General features: G+C 45.0%; 2 protein-coding genes across 7 annotated transcripts in view; both read right to left on the bottom strand.

Annotated features, from left to right (window-relative positions):
* Window positions 1-12,711, bottom strand: part of myo9aa (myosin IXAa) — a 41,327-nt gene extending 28,616 nt beyond the window's left edge. The window contains exons 1-5 of the mRNA XM_048263662.1: window positions 12,688-12,711; window positions 11,788-11,877; window positions 8,374-8,490; window positions 7,496-7,630; window positions 1,387-1,508 (exon numbers count right to left, since the gene is read on the bottom strand). Of these exons, the coding sequence (XP_048119619.1) occupies window positions 1,387-1,508; window positions 7,496-7,630; window positions 8,374-8,490; window positions 11,788-11,877; window positions 12,688-12,711 (488 nt within the window). The remainder of the gene's footprint in view (window positions 1-1,386; window positions 1,509-7,495; window positions 7,631-8,373; window positions 8,491-11,787; window positions 11,878-12,687) is intronic.
* Window positions 12,712-14,931: 2,220 nt separating this feature from the next.
* Window positions 14,932-18,909, bottom strand: part of LOC125307619 (unconventional myosin-IXAa-like) — a 57,442-nt gene continuing 53,464 nt past the window's right edge. For 3 of the 6 annotated variants that reach the window (XM_048263676.1, XM_048263671.1, XM_048263677.1), the window contains exons 6-7: window positions 17,993-18,046; window positions 14,932-15,049 (exon numbers count right to left, since the gene is read on the bottom strand). In XM_048263676.1, the coding sequence (XP_048119633.1) occupies window positions 14,945-15,049; window positions 17,993-18,046 (159 nt within the window). In that variant the 3' untranslated portion in view covers window positions 14,932-14,944. The remainder of the gene's footprint in view (window positions 15,050-17,992; window positions 18,047-18,909) is intronic. The other 3 variants (XM_048263672.1, XM_048263674.1, XM_048263675.1) reach the window with 3 other exon arrangements.

Genomic DNA, 18,909 nt, shown 5'->3' with positions numbered 1-18,909 from the left:
CGGCGAGTGAAACATGTTACTTTTCACACAGCTAATTTCTCCTGCACGGCGAGACACGGAGCTGAATCAGTGTAATTAATAGGTCAGTGAGTCTGCTGGCGGCGGGGGAGGGGGGAGGTGGGGGCTGTGCCTCAGGGCCCGTCTCTCTGTCGCTCTCCCACTCTCTCGGTCTCTGATTATTAGCCATTTAGATGCACACACACACAGCTGCTGGAAGAGTGTGTGTGTGTATGTGTGTGTGTGTGTATCACAACAAAGCCGCATGTGCAGTGTCACAGCCGGGTATGAGACTTAACACTCCTACCACCCTAACACACACACACACACACACACACACACACACACACACACACAGACACACACACAGACACACAGACACACACACAGACACACACAGACACACACGCGCGTGCCCTCTCCCGCCCCAGCACCGCCCCACATCTGGCTCGCTGAGGTCAGCTGGGCGTGTATGTCATTTCTCAAACGCACGTTGCTCTAGTTTGAATGGATGCAAATAAGGTTCCATAATGCATGAAGAGTGGCATTGCGTAACCGGCACGTTGCATGTTAGCGACTGTGTAACCCTGCTTGAAGTTAGCGCAATAAAAATATGCCATTTCCCGACTGCTTAAATGGCTTCATTCTTTCGTAATGATCCACAGAGATGGCTGCGAGGAGGAACTGAGAGAAACACATTCTCTCTCTCTCTTTCTTTTTTTGAAATCTGATAAACACATGCAGTTCCTCCAGACACCAGATCTCTGGGGCTTCTGCCGATACTTTTAGCAGAAGATCAACAACTAGAGGAAGCTCAACACCGGTCCACAAAGAGGCTGGAGCTATGCGGCGCCCAGGGAGCGTGAGGGGACCGGAGCTATGCGGCGCCCAGGGAGCACGAGGGGACTCAGGTTTCCAGCCATTTAGACGGAGCGGAATTCAGCTTCTTTTATCCCCCTTTATCAGGCTGGATGCGCGTGATGTGAGAGGACAAACGTGGCCTCACTCTTCATTATTCATTGCCCACTTGACTTTACAGTAAAACACATCATCTGCAGTGGAGCAGAGGCATAGAGAGCAGAGGAGATGAGAGCAGAGGACAGGTCAAGCTTCACGCCAACATGCTAGTGTGTACAAACATGTGCAGGGCACATTGAAATCACTTGACAAATCATTGTTCCCGTCATTGCTCCCTATTGGATGTAAATGTTGATTAATATGGCCATCTCCACAACCATTATTGAAACACTCCTGAGTCACAGTATTGCACTGATTAACTGGTGCCTTGAGGGGAGAAAGAACTACATGTCTGAAGGCTGTGCTGGAGGACGAGAGGGAGAGAGACAGTGAAAGAGACAGAGAAATGGGTGGGGAGGTGTGATCACTCACTTGCACTCCTCGTCCAGTAGGTGGAGCAGTCCTGTGGGTTTCCTGCTGATGAGGTGGATGCAGCTGGTGTTGTCAATGTAGTCGATGTTGTGCCAGGTGATGCCCTCCGCCCGATACTCTTCCTGCACGAGGGGGACACACATTTAAGATCAGATTATCTAAAGCCTGTTGGCAATGTCATCATAAATATCAAGGATTACAGGGTTTGTGTCAGCAAAGGAGACGTAACCAGAGTAGTCAGGAGTCAAAAATACTGTTCCATCAGGTTACCAAGCTGTAATGGCTGGATGTATGGATTTATCAAATTATTGGATTTATATATCAAAACAGCACAATTCTCAAGATCTGAAAAGTGGCAAAAACATTTTCAGTCTCAGACACCCAATCTGTGACACATAGGCTGAAAGACACACCCTCGTCTCTCTATGAAGATTTTTGCAGCAATGTGCTACATGACTGTATCCCATATGAAAAAAATAGAAAAACATTATTATGCTGTAGGCATTTCTTCCATCTCTGGTTCACTGCCAAAACAACAAAACAACAGGCCGCCACAGAGTGTTTCATGTTTGACTGCAGCTTGTCGTCCCTCTGCTTGGCTGTGCGCTCTGTGGTTTTAATAATATGAAAGGAATTCTTAACATTTTCTGACTTTTTTTGGCTTTGTTTAGTGTTTTTTGCCATTTCCTTGGTCTTCTGGAAAAGACAGGGGGACCATAAAGAATATAATCCAACCTGGGTTTAATCAAATCAAAAAGCAAATCGATGGAATCTGTTCCCCTTTGCCCCTCTCTGTTGAGACAAGACTATGACATGGATAAACGACTCTTTAATCTGCATGCCTTAATTGATTCCCCAGAGGAATATAAAAAAACAACAACTTGACAGCAAATAGAAGGCAAATACTACAAACCACATTTGTTCTTAATCACTCAGTGTACCCTAATAAGGTACAAATCTAAGGAATGGAATGAGCTGAAAAGTAAAATGTCCCCGCCCTTTTATACTGTATGTTGTAATGAAAATATTTGGGCACAATGACGTCTACCACGGGCCCTTGAAAATGGTAACATACCAATGGCCTTGCGATATACTTGTCTAGCACCTTTTAGTCTGTTTCAATCAAAATGTTGAAAACACATGACGTTGTTGTTTTAAAATCTTTAACAAAATGATAACCATTCTTTGTCTGAGTTCATTCGTTGTGGGTTTGCCTCACGAAAGGCAGCCTATTTTGTGGGCAAAATGAGTGACCATGGTCTAGCTACACTTCCTGGTTCCTAATACACTTTGTTATTAAACACAGGCTTTCCGTGAAGACAATTTCCTTTACGTGGCTGACCACCATCTGAACCGTCCTTATTGTGCGCTTGTAAATGTCCCCCTTCACTTCTAATGGAATCAATAGTGTCCCTGAACAGTGTGCTAGGCTGTTTTACAGAATGAAAATGACCTGTTTGTTAACTTTCAACATTTCATTTTGTGGGCTAGCTACAATGCCAATAATAATGACATGTTTGGGTCAAAACACTGTGTGTACAGTACAGCAACTTCACTTCCATTAAAGACAGAGAGCAATAATCACTACAGTATTATATGCTCTGTGGAAAGTCTAAACTCAGTGCTGTCAGTACATTAATCATCCACACAAGAGCACAGATGCAAACCATTTATCAACATACTTGTGTTTTTGCACAGTGACAGGGACATAGATAAAGTTGGGTGCACACTTTCTCAGGGGATCGTGCATGTAAACAGAAGGAGAGAGAGAAAAGAAAGACTGAGTGAGAGTGAAAAAGAGATTGAGTAAAAAAACAAAAACAAAGAGGGATAGTCTTTTTTCTTCTGCTGACTGTGTGGAGTGCCCATTATCAGCACTTCTCAATGCTGAAACTACAGAAGAACCAGTTAAGATAATGCCAACTCTGCAACACAGGCTGCGAGCAGCACACCACACATCCACTGAGGCTCTGAGAACCACAGCATTTCTCCGTCTCACGACGATTTTCTCAACGTGGCGACTCTCCGTCGGGCTGATAAACATTGTTAAAATCCGTAAAGTCGACGGAAGTCGACGGCAACCCTTAATTTTCTCCATAACCACCGATGGAGCTGGTGAAGGAAAAGGTCCTAAGAAGAGGGCAATAATAGTAGCATTAATGGCATAATGAGCATGTGGTGCCGTTTGAGCTCTCCAAGGCACTCCGGCGGGATTTACGAGGCGAGGCGGCAGATGGCATGCAGGCCGGGCATGGCAGAGGAGTAGGCTGGGCCGGGCACCCAAACAACTCTCACCCACACTGGCCTCTGTGCAACACTAATAACTGGCATTCAGGGTGATACCAACAGGGCCACACACACACACACACACACACTATGTGGCAAGTGTCACACAGTGCACACAAATGTGGCACAAAAATACCGACACTTGCGCTCCAACAACCAAACATGATATATCAGCAAATCAACCAGCCCCATATTAATACGTTATTTAAGAACAATACAAAAAGCATCCAGGTAGTCAGCAAAGTTTGATGTTGAATGACTGCTGATGTCAGAACAGAAACAGAAACATTGTGTTTGTGAACATTTCTTATATGTTGCGAAAGAGAAAAAAGGCTTGTACCCCCCATCCTCACAAAGACGCAAATAAACCATACGCAAATTTCCCATGAGCGACATGAGAAGAAATCCCCTTGACACTATGAGGGTTCACAAGATTCAGGAATTTCACAAACATGTTCACACTCAGCAAAGGCATGTATGGACTGACGGGATGCAACTCTTAAATGAGCCAAAACAAAAACACTGCTGAACTGTTTTAGTGTGGCGTCAGAGTTTCAGAAATGAAAATAAATAATGTGTGCCTTGGTGACTGTGTGGTACACTGGGAAAAACTGTACTGAGGAGCTAAAAGGAGACATTTCATATAGGTTCAGAATCTAGCACCTGTGCAGGGAACGGCGCTCGATACACACACCTATCTGCTACATTTGAAATCTCAGCACGATTCACAAGATCGTAGGGCAAGATAACAAATGTCACAGAAAGGTAATTCTTCAGTTGTGACGGAATGAGACACAATGGGATCTCTCTATACCTTGCATAAAATATATTGCTTTTAAAGCTGAAGCTGTATCACTGTGGATTTCAGATGCTCCAGCCATGTTGAACAGCCAGTCTGACACGGGCAACCCACTTTCAATTTCAAGGTCCATGAAGCCAAGGACCACTTTTTTTGACTGCAAAAGTGAGGGAAATGAAGACTTCCAGTATCTTCTGAGCCACTACCCTGCATCCTGTCCTCAACATACTACAGTAAACATGTGGCCATTTCAGCAAACCTATGGCAACCATCTGACCAACTCCTACAATATGAGACACTGTGGCCCAAATGAAATAAAAACTGGACACTGAAATCTTAAGGTGACTTAAAGTCTGTTATATATCGTCATGATTCTCCGATACTAAACTCATGAATTAATGAAATTAAATAATTTCTAGTCAGTTTGCATGCTGGGGTTTCACCTCTCCTCCCAACAGAGGTGTGATGTGTCTAAATAAAACTGGCCGCAGGTTCACAGCTACAGCGCCCTGTCACCTCCACCTCCTGGCTGGCAGTTATAGCCCAGCGGCGGATATCGGTCATGTGCGACTCGTGGTGGGGGAGAACACCATCAATCTCCTGATTCATAATGTGTGCTAATGGAGCAGCCTCTCCAGGGAGCCCCAGTCTGGCTCCTTCTCTGAGAGTCTCTCTGATTTTCACTTAGTCACTGCTGTCTGGGGGTCTGGACGCTCCACTCTGCACTGTGCCACTCATGTGACTATCTGTAATGTCATCGCGCCAAGGTCCACAAATATCACTGCCGGAAATGAGAAGTCCAGACCTGTTCTCCACAAAAGCATATCAATCTGTATGTTTTTCCCTCCAACAGTCTTCCCACTCTCCTGTTAGCTATTTCCTCTCACCTTCTTCACAATTATTATTGTAATGTACACACACACACACACACACACACACACACACACACACACACACACCCTTTGCATTAACAAGTTGATGACTGAGCGCTTTTAGACACATCCATGCTGGAAACCTGCCGGCGGCCTGTGTGAAGTCACAGTGTGTGTGTGTGTGTGTGTGTGTGTGTGTGTGTGTGTGTGTGTGTGTGTGTGTGTGTGTGTGGTTGGCGCTGGTGTTTGTAAACATGTAGCAGCACAGACTTGCCGTTCTCCCGGTCACTGCACTGTCTGATTTGCATTCACCAGAGAGGCATGCGCCCAGAGAGTGCGCGGCACCATCTGACAGGCAGGCAGGCTTCACCCGCTTCAGCTGTCATAACAGCACGCCACGGGCGCTGCCTCAAATTAGACGTTTGTCTACGCACTTCCCACACAATAATGAATATCACAGATTAGACCTACAGCATCTTGACTTCTTGTAAATGACCGGCTGTGTGATGGAATACAGCTGACTTTATCCCTTTCTTGGATTTCTTCATTATTTGTTGCCTCCGGCACGCCGCTGCTTTATTAAACATGAAAGTATCGCCTCATCTCTGGTTTTATGCCAGTGTCTTGCTTCACTAGGTACTTGCACAGTTGATGTAAACAGTCTTTAGGGCTCCATTGTTTCTTGCTTAGTTTAGGCAAAGCTTGCTGTGACAAGGGAGGAACAATTAAGTTTTGTTTTGTCTCAACCTTTCATAAACATTACATTTTTTTTCTCTCAGGCGTGTCATTTCTTTTAAACCACTGGTCAGCTCCACACAGTGTCAAGTTCTCCATTCGTGTAATTCTATGTATGCAATAACAATTGCACAAGTCTCTCACCCAAGGCTGCCTTTCATGAAAAATTATTCATTCTCTTGTCAAACTGCAGTGGCTTGAGTGTGTAGTAGAACACATGATCTTGCTGTAGTCAACAGTAGGTGCATTGACTAATTCAAGGGCTTAGAAATGATGACGAGCCAGTTGAGGTTTCTTCACATATTTACGGACGTACTTCTGCAGACGTGCCTTTGACAGGCTATAATTCTGCATGCCTTGTAAATCACCTTTTGTAAGCAGAGTGCTCCCTGGCCAAACATGCTGAAGAGAAGAGTCCCCCTTGTTAACAGTCGCTAGTTGAGTGAAGTTTCTCGATTTGTCACCTGAGAGTAAAGCTAGCGGCTCGTTATGGCAGCAACGCCTGCAGTCAGCACTGAAACCGCTGCTTAGCCTGATCCACCCATCAAACAAAAGCATTCATCACGGGCTTCCAGAGATCAAAGGAGAGACACTGATCTGGATGTCAGGGGCAGTCTTAAAAAATAAACTATTACATAACTTCCGTCCCTCTGGGCGGTTCAAACAATTGTGTTTGTAAATGCAATGTAAAGAGGGGGATCTTGCACACCACAGACCTAAAGGTTTCATTTTGGTGAGCGGCCCACTGTATTTCACAACGTCCAGGTCTTTCTAGGCAAAGGAAAGCAGGACACAGTGAGGGCAGTGAGGGTTTGGCGTCTGCCATATGATTTGAGTAGTTGCCATTTGTCTAAATTTGTCAAAGAATGTTGTGAACATTCCGCACACCCAAAACGGCAGAACTCGTTGCAGAACGTTGGCCATCTCTGCACTTACAGCTCTGCTGGGGCCCATTTTGGTAACACCACACAAACACTACAGAGGCCAGCAGCTGTGAAGCAATCCGGCTAACTTTAGCTTGAGAGCTAAAACAATGACAACAAGCCCACAGAAAATTACCAGGGAGTTGACATGCCAAAAAGGCACAAGAGTCTGGCCTTGGGCACGCATGCCCCAATGATATGCTCCCGGAAATCCAACGGATACTTATTTGAAATGATGAATGTATAATTGTTGATATATGAGGACATAATTGTTGATATATGGACATGTATAACAATTATTGATATGTCCTGAACAATACAACTTGTTGGAATCCCTATGTGAGCGTGTTCAGTGTAACAGTACGAGGCAGGGAAAACAACTGCTTATGAACACAGACGACTGGACTGGGGGGAGGGGGGGTCTGCTATCATTTTTCACATGTCTGCTGTTGGCCTGGTTACGGGGGATGTGGGAGTTGTTTTTACAGTTTTACCTGTTCAAGCTTAAAAATGTGTTGATTGAAGTAGTGCTGAAGCCGCTCGTTGGCAAAGTTGATGCAGAACTGTTCGAAGCTGTTGTTCTCGTAGTCTTCAAACCCAAAGATATCAAGAACACCAATGGACAGGATCTAATTTAAAACAAGTTAAAAGGAGAGACAACATTAAAAATACTGAAGGGCAATGATAAACATACCATAAGCAGCATGATAAAATGTGAAAAAAGAAAATCGTTTTATGTAATTCCTAAATCATTTTAAATGATGCATGGTCCGACGGGATTCTGTTGGACGAGGCTTAAAATATCCTGTTATACAATGTTTTCATCCATAATTTAGAGCTTAAAGCTGCGATCTCCAGCAGTGAGAGCATGACAAAAACACCAACGCAGCACTACTAATCCCCATCAGGCACTCTGCCTCCGACTCAACTCTGAGCAGTAGAGACGCCGCGTCTCCTCTGCTCCTTAAGCTATGATCTACAGTATAGGATGGCCACTGCTAAGCTTCATATGTGCATACACAAGTAGAGAAGGACATGAGGGGTTAGTACATGAAGGCGACTGAGAATGGACCCAGTCCCAGATAAGTATTTTCAGTGGAGTACTTTCAGTTGCATTATAAGACTACTGTTTGGCACTGGGGAAAGCCTGAGTGCTGACATTGTGCGTTTTCAAGTGTGGGAACCAGACAAAAGGGAACACTTCTCTCAGTAATGAATGCTTGACTAATGCAAATCCTGCATCACGAAATGAGACCTAAAGAATGACATTAGCCAGGGGCCTAAGGCAAAAAAACATCATGTTTTCATTTTCCTGATTTGGGCATTTCCATGACTGATGCAATGATTGTAAAGACGTGACTCCTGGCCTCACCTCTGTGGACTCCTCCAGATCCCGGGCGTTGAGCAGTGCGTGATTGATCCTGAACACTATCCAGTCAAACAGGGCGCTGTACAGAGACTTGGCCATGGAGTCCCGTACTGTGCCAGCCTAGAAGAAAATGGCAGTTAACAACGTGAGGTTATTTCAACTCACTCAAGTATATGTTTGTAGGACTTCTTTCTGTGGACAGGCTAAGTTCATCTTTTCTTCAAAGACTTATAACTGAAGTCAGCTTGTGGCAAAAGTTAAAGGTCTGCCATTAAAGTCATGGTTAACCCCACATATGCATAGCTTTTGTTTTCAATTGCTTTAAAAGTAACTATTACATACAAGCTGTGTAAATATTTCCACTCCAAAAAAAAACACTGTCAAATTTGCTGCAGTATAGGCAAATGGCTTCATAACAAATGGCCAAATCAACTGGAAAGACAAACATAGCACAACTGATTACAAATACACCCAGAGAATAAACCAAATGTAGCCTCATTTTCACAAATTAGAGCCTTTCAAGAGGTCTGCGAAAACAATCCACATGCTCTCCGCTAACAAACACAGATAACCGGATAAAGGGTCATTTGTGCCTTCCATAAGCTGAGAGGCATTTCTGTCAGGCCGATCCAGCTGTGGTTTCTCATCACCGCTGGTCCACTCCTCTCCCTCTCTCTCCTGTGTCTGTTCGTGACTGGACCCAGCTCCTTTAAGGCTGGTCCACTCCTTTCCCTCTCTCTCCTGTGTCTGCTTGTGACTGGTCCCAGCTCCTTTAAGGCTGGTCCACTCCTTTCCCTCTCTCTCCTGTGTCTGCTTGTGACTGGACCCAGCTCCTTTAAGGCTGGTCCACTCCTTTCCCTCTCTCTCCTGTGTCTGCTTGTGACTGGTCCCAGCTCCGCTACTGCTACACCGCCTGTTTATTTTCCTAAAGAACATCACAGACTAAAGACCCCTAATTGCCCTTTTCCCACAATACCTCCACCATCAACACATTCCAACAATTTTCCACCCCTAATAAGTTTTTTGTTTATGTTATATAATGCGCTTGCATTTCAGCATCACATTTTTTTGGCTATGAAAAAGCCTAGGCACTATGTGGTCATGTCTCCACCAAAAACCCCTTGCATCTGCTGGTGTTGTTTAGCACAGAAACTCTGGCTGTTGCCATCACAGAGACAATATCTCGAGGGCCCTCAGAGTGAGGGAACTGTCTGAAACTGAGTGTTCAGGCGCGGAGACTCGAAAAGCCTCTTCAGCAGACGGGCACCGCCATTTACGTAAGCAAAATTCTGTTTTGTTTTGCTTATTTTGCTTTGAATTGTGTGGCTAGATGACCGCACCATTCATCAGTGCCCCTCACACCCCCGGCATTCAATCGGACACCACTTCAGAAGTGCACATTAACCACGCGGCGTCTCATGGCAGAGCCGGTCCGGACAGACTGATGAAGGGTTGCACTGGACAGCGCTGCCGCCGAGGCCGCCGTTGTTGCTGCTGCTGCTGCTCTTCCTGTTCTCCTCCTCCTAGTGATTTCGTTCTTGCTTTGATTGTTAAAGGCCACTAAGCCTTTCCCCTCGAGGGAGAGCGGCAAATCCTCCGAGACTCCGGCAGACTTAATCAGCGTCTGTGATCCCCAAAAAAGGGAACTGAACGCAGAGGAGAGGAGAGGAGAGGAGAGGGGAGAGAGGAAGAAGAAGCAGAAGTGACGCAACAGAGGTGGAATTAAAACAACTTGGAGGCTCAGAGAGCGTCTTGGAAAACACGGGATGACATGGCACCAGTGTGCAACAGTTTCTGATCCACTTATTGAGGCGCCACATGAGCTACGTGTTCCAGTAGGTTAGCAGCATGTGGGGTCTGGAGGTAAAAGCAATAGCACATTAACAGTAGGCCCTCTATAGAAGAGACGGCCTAAATGACCAATGTGAATTCTCAATGTTTGTTAGGGCATTTTTTTGGATATGACGCAAAGCACTGCGACACACTCTAGTGACTATTCCCACTGTCACTTTGATTGAGTCGCTATGTTCCCTTTTTGCCAAGAATGCTGCTCTTACACAAGCATTCGTCCATGTTTACCCTCTGCAAAAAGGCAAGCTAAAGGAGATCATTGTCTTCCATCACGAACCTGCTCAGCCGTGAACTGCAGCAAGGCACGCTGCAGCGCTGTGTCGGTTGTAAGGGTGTGGATAAGACAGATGAATTGCGTGTGACAGTTGGAGTATTCTTATCAACCCCTCATGTCAGTACCTGCTGCGGTCATAACGCGCAGCATATTTCTTCACAGTGCAATGCCTGCCGTGATAAGGGGACCTCTTTCCCCCTCTCCACCGACGACTTCTTATCACTTAAATTACCAATCCTCGTCCAGATGGATTTCTGAACGATAAGGGGGGATATCTCTGGGGAATTTCCATGAGACCAAAAAAACATAAGGATTTGCTTAACCCCTCAACGTGATGACAGCAGAGGGAAAATCTGAGACAACTGAGAAACGCTAGAGTGCTAGAGAGCCGGTGATACCGTATGTTAATCACAGAACCACGACAGCCCACCATACATCACTTACACTAATACCGGTGAGCACAACTTCTCTCTTGTGGGTTAGGAGAAGTTTAGGGGCTATGACCTCCTACACACAAACTCTCCCACAAACAAGTGTGTCCTTTGCAACAGCATGTTGTCTGGACTGTGAAGGCCAAGATTACGGGTCTGGACAGAGCCGTGGTGAAACGGCCTCTTAAACTACCCCGGCAACATCTGCTCTCACACATGTACTGTAACCCCTGCTTCCCCCCAGAACCGGCTAGGTTTCATTCCAGCTGTATTACACGCATACACAAACACACAGGCACAGAATCATAAATAACCACACACACATACAGTACACAGTTATGCATACTCTGCTGTTCAAAAGTTCTGGGTCACTTAAGACTTTCCATTTTACTCCTTTAGAGACAGAACACCAGTTGGAGACTGCTTCTTCCCTACATGGTTCTGGCACAGTTTAGGGCTGCGCCCTGGGTCCCTGTCTTTTCATAGGGAAATTACCGTACTCAATTCAAGCACTGTCTACAGGGTGTGGTAGTGAGTTGCAAACTGGTGTGATAGCCTTCCTTCAGATAGATTCCTTTCATCCTTGTTTCCCATAGCATCACTAAAATCTAGATGCATCATACTGCAAACCCTTACTGATCTGGAGACGTGTTCCGTTTCCACAGAATCGTAACCCACTCAGGACTTTGTGTTTCAACGGTTGTGACTTCTCCCACACTTGTACAACAAGCTGCCAAAGTGCTCTCATTACATGGATGACTTTAGGTTCACAAGAATCTTATAAACACAAGAAACGATAAACACAAACATCCTCTCCACTTCTGATGCGGGAGGCGGTCAGTGCGTCCACAGAAGTGTTACCTCAGCCAGCTTGTATGGCACAATCAGTTTCTCCCCCACGGTCACGGTCTTCCGGGTGGTCAGAGCCTCGAAGAGCGTCTCCTCTCGAACCTGGGAACGAGAGGAAAACAGAGGGAATATTTAGACAGGGAGGCTAGGCAGGGGTCTGAGTGCTGTCCAGGAGTCTCCCCCTGTGTGACCACAGTGAAGTTTGACCCCCCCTTAGTAAAAGCAGTCAGCAGTAAGCTGCTACTAGTACTGCTGCATGGTAATGCACTTCAAATACACAAAGTATACTTTTGAGTATTAGAGCAGAACTACATATTGTAAAAGAGCTTCCAACATAAAAAATTAATTAGATTAAAGTTCAGTTTTACTTTTTGAACAATGAGGAAAATGCCTACATTCCATAACCAGTAACCAAAGATCCCCCATGTAAAATCTTTGTGTACTAAGACGACTTTGTGCACTATGTGAACTGTAAACTAGACTTCGAGCGTCTTCTGGCACTCCCATTATTTGACTGTTTTTCTCAAGCTGACTGAAAGCTTTGGTCATCAGATATGAATCATGGTGGAAGTAAACAAATGAATTAATGCCTTTGATGATTCAACACTCCTGTTCAGGTCTACAACAAGGAATTTCTGTAAACATCCTGGTGCAGTCTTACTTCAAACCAAACTATTTCCTTAAAGAAACCGATATCCAGGTGCTGCTGTTCAGGCTATAAGCTGGAAATGTATGCACAACATAAACACAAGATTCACTTTTATCAAAAGAAAAATAATTCTGGCCATGACTGAGGATAGGAAGTCAGCAGTTTGAACTACTGTGAAATGCTTACATATCTAGAACGGATCCAGGGAAACACTGAAAGGAGCTCCTACTCAGATTATCATCTGTTATATTTCATAACATTACCCTGTATACCAAACTCTGGTACATGTAATAGCCTGAATCACATATACAGTATGGTTACTATGGCAATAGCTGCCAGAATCAAGGTACTGGACGTGAGACACTTAGTATATTCTAAGGAGTTTCGCCCACACATTCTCATCCCATGAAGATCCTTTCAATCAGTTCATGTTATTGGGCATTATATTACAAATGAGGCGGTTTAGAAATTCAAAGTCAGAACTGACTGACTGACTGTGCCAAAATGGAAACTTGCTTATTCATTCAGCTTCTGTTGGGTAGTAAATTCTCCTTCAGGGCTTATTACTCCTGTCATAGTGCTACACCAGTGCACTAAGTGTGACTATGTGTCTATGTGCGTGCGTGTGCGTGTGCGTGAGTAACTTTAGGTGTGTCTCTGTGTGTGTGTGTCTCTGTGTGTGTGTGTGTGAGAGAGAGAGATGTGGATCTAACCACTTATACTGTAATAGCACAGGTCACTGGCGAATGAGTAACTTTAGGTGTGTCTCTGTGTGTGTGTGTGTGAGAGAGATGTGGATCTAACCACTTATACTGTAATAGCACAGGTCACTGGCGAATGAGTAACTTTAGGTGTGTCTCTGTGTGTGTGTGTGTGAGAGAGAGAGATGTGGATCTAACCACTTATACTGTAATAGCACAGGTCACTGGCGAATGAGTAACTTTAGGTGTGTCTCTGTGTGTGTGTGTGTGTGTGTGTGTGTGTGTGAGAGAGAGAGATGTGGATCTAACCACTTATACTGTAATAGCACAGGTCACTGGCGAATGAGTAACTTTAGGTGTGTCTCTGTGTGTGTGTGTGTGTGAGAGAGAGAGATGTGGATCTAACCACTTATACTGTAATAGCACAGGTCACTGGCGAATGAGTAACTTTAGGTGTGTCTCTGTGTGTGTGTGTGTGAGAGAGAGAGATGTGGATCTAACCACTTATACTGTAATAGCACAGGTCACTGGCGAATGAGTAACTTTAGGTGTGTCTCTGTGTGTGTGTGTGTGAGAGAGAGAGATGTGGATCTAACCACTTATACTGTAATAGCACAGGTCACTGGCGAATGAGTAACTTTAGGTGTGTCTCTGTGTGTGTGTGTCTCTGTGTGTGTGTGTGTGAGAGAGAGAGATGTGGATCTAACCACTTATACTGTAATAGCACAGGTCACTGGCGAATGAGTAACTTTAGGTGTGTCTCTGTGTGTGTGTGTGTGAGAGAGAGAGATGTGGATCTAACCACTTATACTGTAATAGCACAGGTCACTGGCGAATGAGTAACTTTAGGTGTGTCTCTGTGTGTGTGTGTGTGAGAGAGAGAGATGTGGATCTAACCACTTATACTGTAATAGCACAGGTCACTGGCGAATGAGTAACTTTAGGTGTGTCTCTGTGTGTGTGTGTCTCTGTGTGTGTGTGTCTCTGTGTGTGTGTGTGTGTGTGTGTGTGTGTGTGAGAGAGAGAGATGTGGATCTAACCACTTATACTGTAATAGCACAGGTCACTGGCGAATGAGTAACTTTAGGTGTGTCTCTGTGTGTGTGTGTGTGAGAGAGAGAGATGTGGATCTAACCACTTATACTGTAATAGCACAGGTCACTGGCGAATGAGTAACTTTAGGTGTGTCTCTGTGTGTGTGTGTGTGAGAGAGAGAGATGTGGATCTAACCACTTATACTGTAATAGCACAGGTCACTGGCGAATGAGTAACTTTAGGTGTGTCTCTGTGTGTGTGTGTGTGTGTGTGTGTGTGTGTGTGTGAGAGAGATGATCAACCACTTATACCGTAATAGACAGGTCACTGGCGAATGAGTACTTTAGGTGTGTGTGTGTGTGTGTGTGTGTGTGTGAGAGAGAGAGATGTGGATCTAACCACTTATACTGTAATAGCATTGCAGGTCACTGGCTTAATGAGTAACTTTAGGTGTGTCTCTGTGTGTGTGTGCGTGTGTGTGTGTGTGTGTGTGTGTGTGTGTGTGAGAGAGAGATGTGGATCTAACCACTTATACTGTAATAGCACAGGTCACTGGCGAATGAGTAACTTTAGGTGTGTCTCTGTGTGTGTGTGTCTCTGTGTGTGTGTGTGTGTGTGTGTGTGGACAGCACATTTGGAAATGCACAAGGGCGTGTGTGTGTATCTATCTGCATGCGAGCGTGTATGTGTGTGTGTGTGTATATATATGTGTGTGTGTGTGTGTGTGTGTGTGTGTGTGTAGGATGGGGGGCAGAGGCCCCTGCTGATGTGGGTGTGCTGGGACTCACTGCTTGCGCGTGGCGGGCAGGAAGCCCACCATTTCCATCGCCAGCTGCAGGCGCTCAAAGTCATGCTTCAGATCCTCCCCCTCCACTGTGAAGCAGTCCTGCTAGGTGTCAACAACAACAACAACAATAATAAAAACAACACAGAGATGCCATTACCAACAACGCACAGCATTCACATTCATCACTACAAGTCTCTTGCACTTCTGAATTGTAGAGTAGAAACACTTACACATCTTCAATTACAGTCATTTACACCCAACCACAAAACTGCATAGGCACGGCTTCCTGCTGTGTAGGCTAATACGCACTGTAAACTTTTCCTCCATGACAGGTTTTTTTTATTGTTTTATATTTTATTTTTTTCCTGTGTGCTTCTTTGGAGTGACAAGCTGGCTCTCATGCAAAAGAGAGAACAGTAGCCTCCCAGCCCTGGGCTGGATGACTCATGCAAGCATGTCATTATGGTTTAGTCATTAACTTTGGTCAAATGTGGCGACGGACGCAAACATAAACCATATTTCGGGGAGAAAATGAGGGGCCTGGTGAATGTTAGCATAAGCATGTTCTGCCCGAGCAGTGGAAAATTCAGAGAGAGAGTGCGCACTACATGGAAATCTAAATACAAAGGCAACAACGCAGAGGAACCATTTATGACCTAATTCACTGGCCTCTCATGGCGGGCAGGGTTGGCAGAATGCATGTTGACTAATTGGATTGAGGGACAAGTAACAGAAACAAAGGCAGATTTTTAACTATCCCTATTATTAAAGACATAGTAAAATTGTGCCTCTGCAAAACAAAATAACCTCATCCGAGATTAAATTTAGTATCTTGGCCCAGGTGTTCTGTCTAAAAACTTGAATAGTGTCATGATGCATCAGGCTGGTCAGATGACTGAGTTTCTTTTACTATAAGCAGAGGATTGTGCTAAGACCTTCATTGATCGAAGAGACAGCATCATGCTTTAATAAGTTAAGAGTTCCTAAGCGCTGTTGTAGGGACAGTGTGATGCTTCAACTAAGTTCATGGCTGGATGTAAGTGGCTGGCACTGCTGCTGCTCACTGAGGTTAAAAGCAGTGTTGTTCTTGTAGCACATTACATCTAAAAACACAGTGGCTCTGAAAAGGCCTGGACATGCCAGGCACGCACACACACACACGCACACACACACACACAGAAACTGCAGCCTAACTGCTTCCTGCTCTCAAAAACATGGGGCAAATTTACACATACATCCCTCTCTTTAATGAGAGTGTGTGTGTGTGTGTGTGTGTGTGGGGGCTTCATTCCTTCATTGCCTTCCTTCCACTATTGATGCTATAATTACCACATACCAGTGGCCGTGGTGAAGCAGAAAGCCTTGAACAGGAATCTGCTCTTGAAACCGGGTTCCCCCGATTTTTCAGCAAAATTCTGCAGAGGTTGTGTTACCCCATCCCTTCACATTTTCCGTTGTCGGAAATGTAAAAGAGGTCATTTCGGACATCAAATATCCAGGTTCTTACCAAGTCAAACAATATGCAGGGCAATTTCAGAGGTACTTGGGAAGTCTGGGCCATTGAAATGACAGAGCTATTTTTGAAATTGGTTTCTGCGTTTTGGATACGTTAATATATCGTGTGTGTGTGTAATTCAGATGATGTTCCACTGTAAACTCAGACTATTGCACACTGTAATTATGCAACAGACAGAAGAAAACCCATGAAATGGAGAACAAACCAGAACAAAAAGTTACCGTAGTCATGTTCAGGGACTTACCTTCACATTTCTACATAGACATTAGCATCAAGCACCACTACATTTTTTGTAGGATTGCAAAAATAATAATTTCTAAAAGGCATATGACAGAACACAAATTTCATGCTGCAGAAACAAGCCTTTACATCACCAGAAAACCCAGAGCAATAAAGAAAGAGGAAAAAGAAAACCCACACACATCAAGCATGCAGTTTTGGTCGTCAACTCTAAGTTACGCTGACATTACTGCGTCTAGTTCGGAGTTAGTTAGTTCAATCACTTTTTAGATCACAGTCAATCAAAAGCACAGTGTCACAGGTGATCTCAGATGTAACATTTTGTTTTGTTTTGTCTTTGCACTCTACAGACAAAACAGAAAAAAAGCCTGATTAAAGAAGCTAAATGCTAAACTGCGTCCTAGTCAAGAGGTGAGTGTTCACAATGAGGTTTCATGTTTTAAGGCTTGTTTAGAGGGCAACAGCAGCAGTGCTGAAGTGGAGCCTGTGGAAGACTGGGTCCCATGCTCTCCTCCGTGTCTGACTGCCTCAGCGGTCAAGAGGTCACGGGGGGAGAGGGGCCAGTTCCACATGGGTGGGCAGGCAAACAGCAGCAGTAGCCAGCAGCAGTACTGGTGGTAAACAAACTAGAGAACTGAGCGCTACATTCTGAAGCACTGCTATCGGCTACCAGCTTCACCGGGGCAAGGAGCTAAGTGGGAGGTGAGGTGAGGGTGCAGGTGGAGGGGGGGGTGTGGGGGATTGGTTCACCTATGTGTCCACTGCAAGGGACCGTGTGGAGTGTTGACTGCCAAAGAAACCCTCCCAAAACAAATACTAGCTGTGTTTGTGCTGCCGCTTATCGCCACTCTTATTCAAAGCTCCCGCGGTGTTTGCTTGAGAGAGATAGGCGTCTGCGGGAGATAGCCAACAGCTACGCTGGAATGGCTCAGTCCTGGTGCGCCTTCCCTTTTAGGGACACAGAGGCAACGTTTCGCTCCGAAAGACCGAGAGAGGGAAAAGCCATCACGACAAGAGGAGGACTGAGCAGCTAAGAATCCATAAACAAAGTGGCTAGCCAATGACAAAAGCCGGGCAGCACAAACATCTTGACACCAGAGAGGAGGGGAGACGAAACACACCACACAAAAACAAAGCTGAAAGTGAAATGGGAGCGGTTTCTTTCGCAGGGCAGGAGAGTGTGACTGACAAACAACTAGGCAACATGTGACTGTGTGAGAAGCCAGTGAACGGACGGACGCGAAAAGAACCACCACCATCACCACACACACTGAAGTCTGTATACTGACCGCTTCACTCTCATAGTAATTATCCCAGTGCAGTCGGTGAGGTTTCTTTGTCATCTGGAAGCAAGGTAGATGGGAGGTTAAGTGACAAATTGTACATGCAACTACAGATCGACAGACAGACAGACACACATGCACAAAATCTAACACACACACACACACTCACTCTAACACACATAGGCACTCGCATAGATTTTTTCAAAATGTACATGACATATATTGGTTGGATAAAGCATGCTGTTAATTGAGGTAATTTAAACGGACAGAGGCAATCATTTTACACACACGCACACGCACACACACACGCGCGCACACACAAAAAGACAGACAGATGGGTCTTTTAAACAAGGTGGTAGATGGACCATGCTGCTTCTAGAAGTCAATCTAATAGCAATTCAACAAAACCATCTATTCATACTAATACATACATAGTAGGACTGGGAAAGGTTTTCGCTAAACTATGGTATGGACACAGGCGATAGTTTACACAGGGTGGGAGGTGTGATAACCGCTCGCTTCGCCTGTGAAATTCTGAACATACAGTAACTTGTGAAATTCTCCAGATTCTTGGGCGATTCAGAGTCTCTTATTCAGTATCGAAGTTGGGAAAGAGTGCGAGGATGAGGGCACCGGGAAAAAATGGCAAGAATTCCCACTCTCCTTAAAATGTTGCACGAGGGCCTCATGGGAACTTTGAACATTATTTGACTGGAGAACTCCAGACCCCTGATAGGACACAAACTGGACGAGAGGCAAAACTTCCAGATATTTTTGCACTTGCTCATAAAAATTCCATATTTCCCCACTGCTAAAAAGGACACACACACACACACACACACACATTTGTGCGGTGGAGGGACTGGGTCTGGGTCTGGATGGGTTGCATCTGGACACTGGCTGAGGGGACACTGATCTGAACA

This window comes from Alosa alosa, chromosome 14, assembly GCF_017589495.1.
Source record: "Alosa alosa isolate M-15738 ecotype Scorff River chromosome 14, AALO_Geno_1.1, whole genome shotgun sequence".
NCBI classification, from domain to species: domain Eukaryota; kingdom Metazoa; phylum Chordata; class Actinopteri; order Clupeiformes; family Clupeidae; genus Alosa; species Alosa alosa.
The sequence above is the reverse complement of the archived record's forward strand: the minus strand, read 5'-3'. Positions and strand labels throughout refer to the sequence as shown.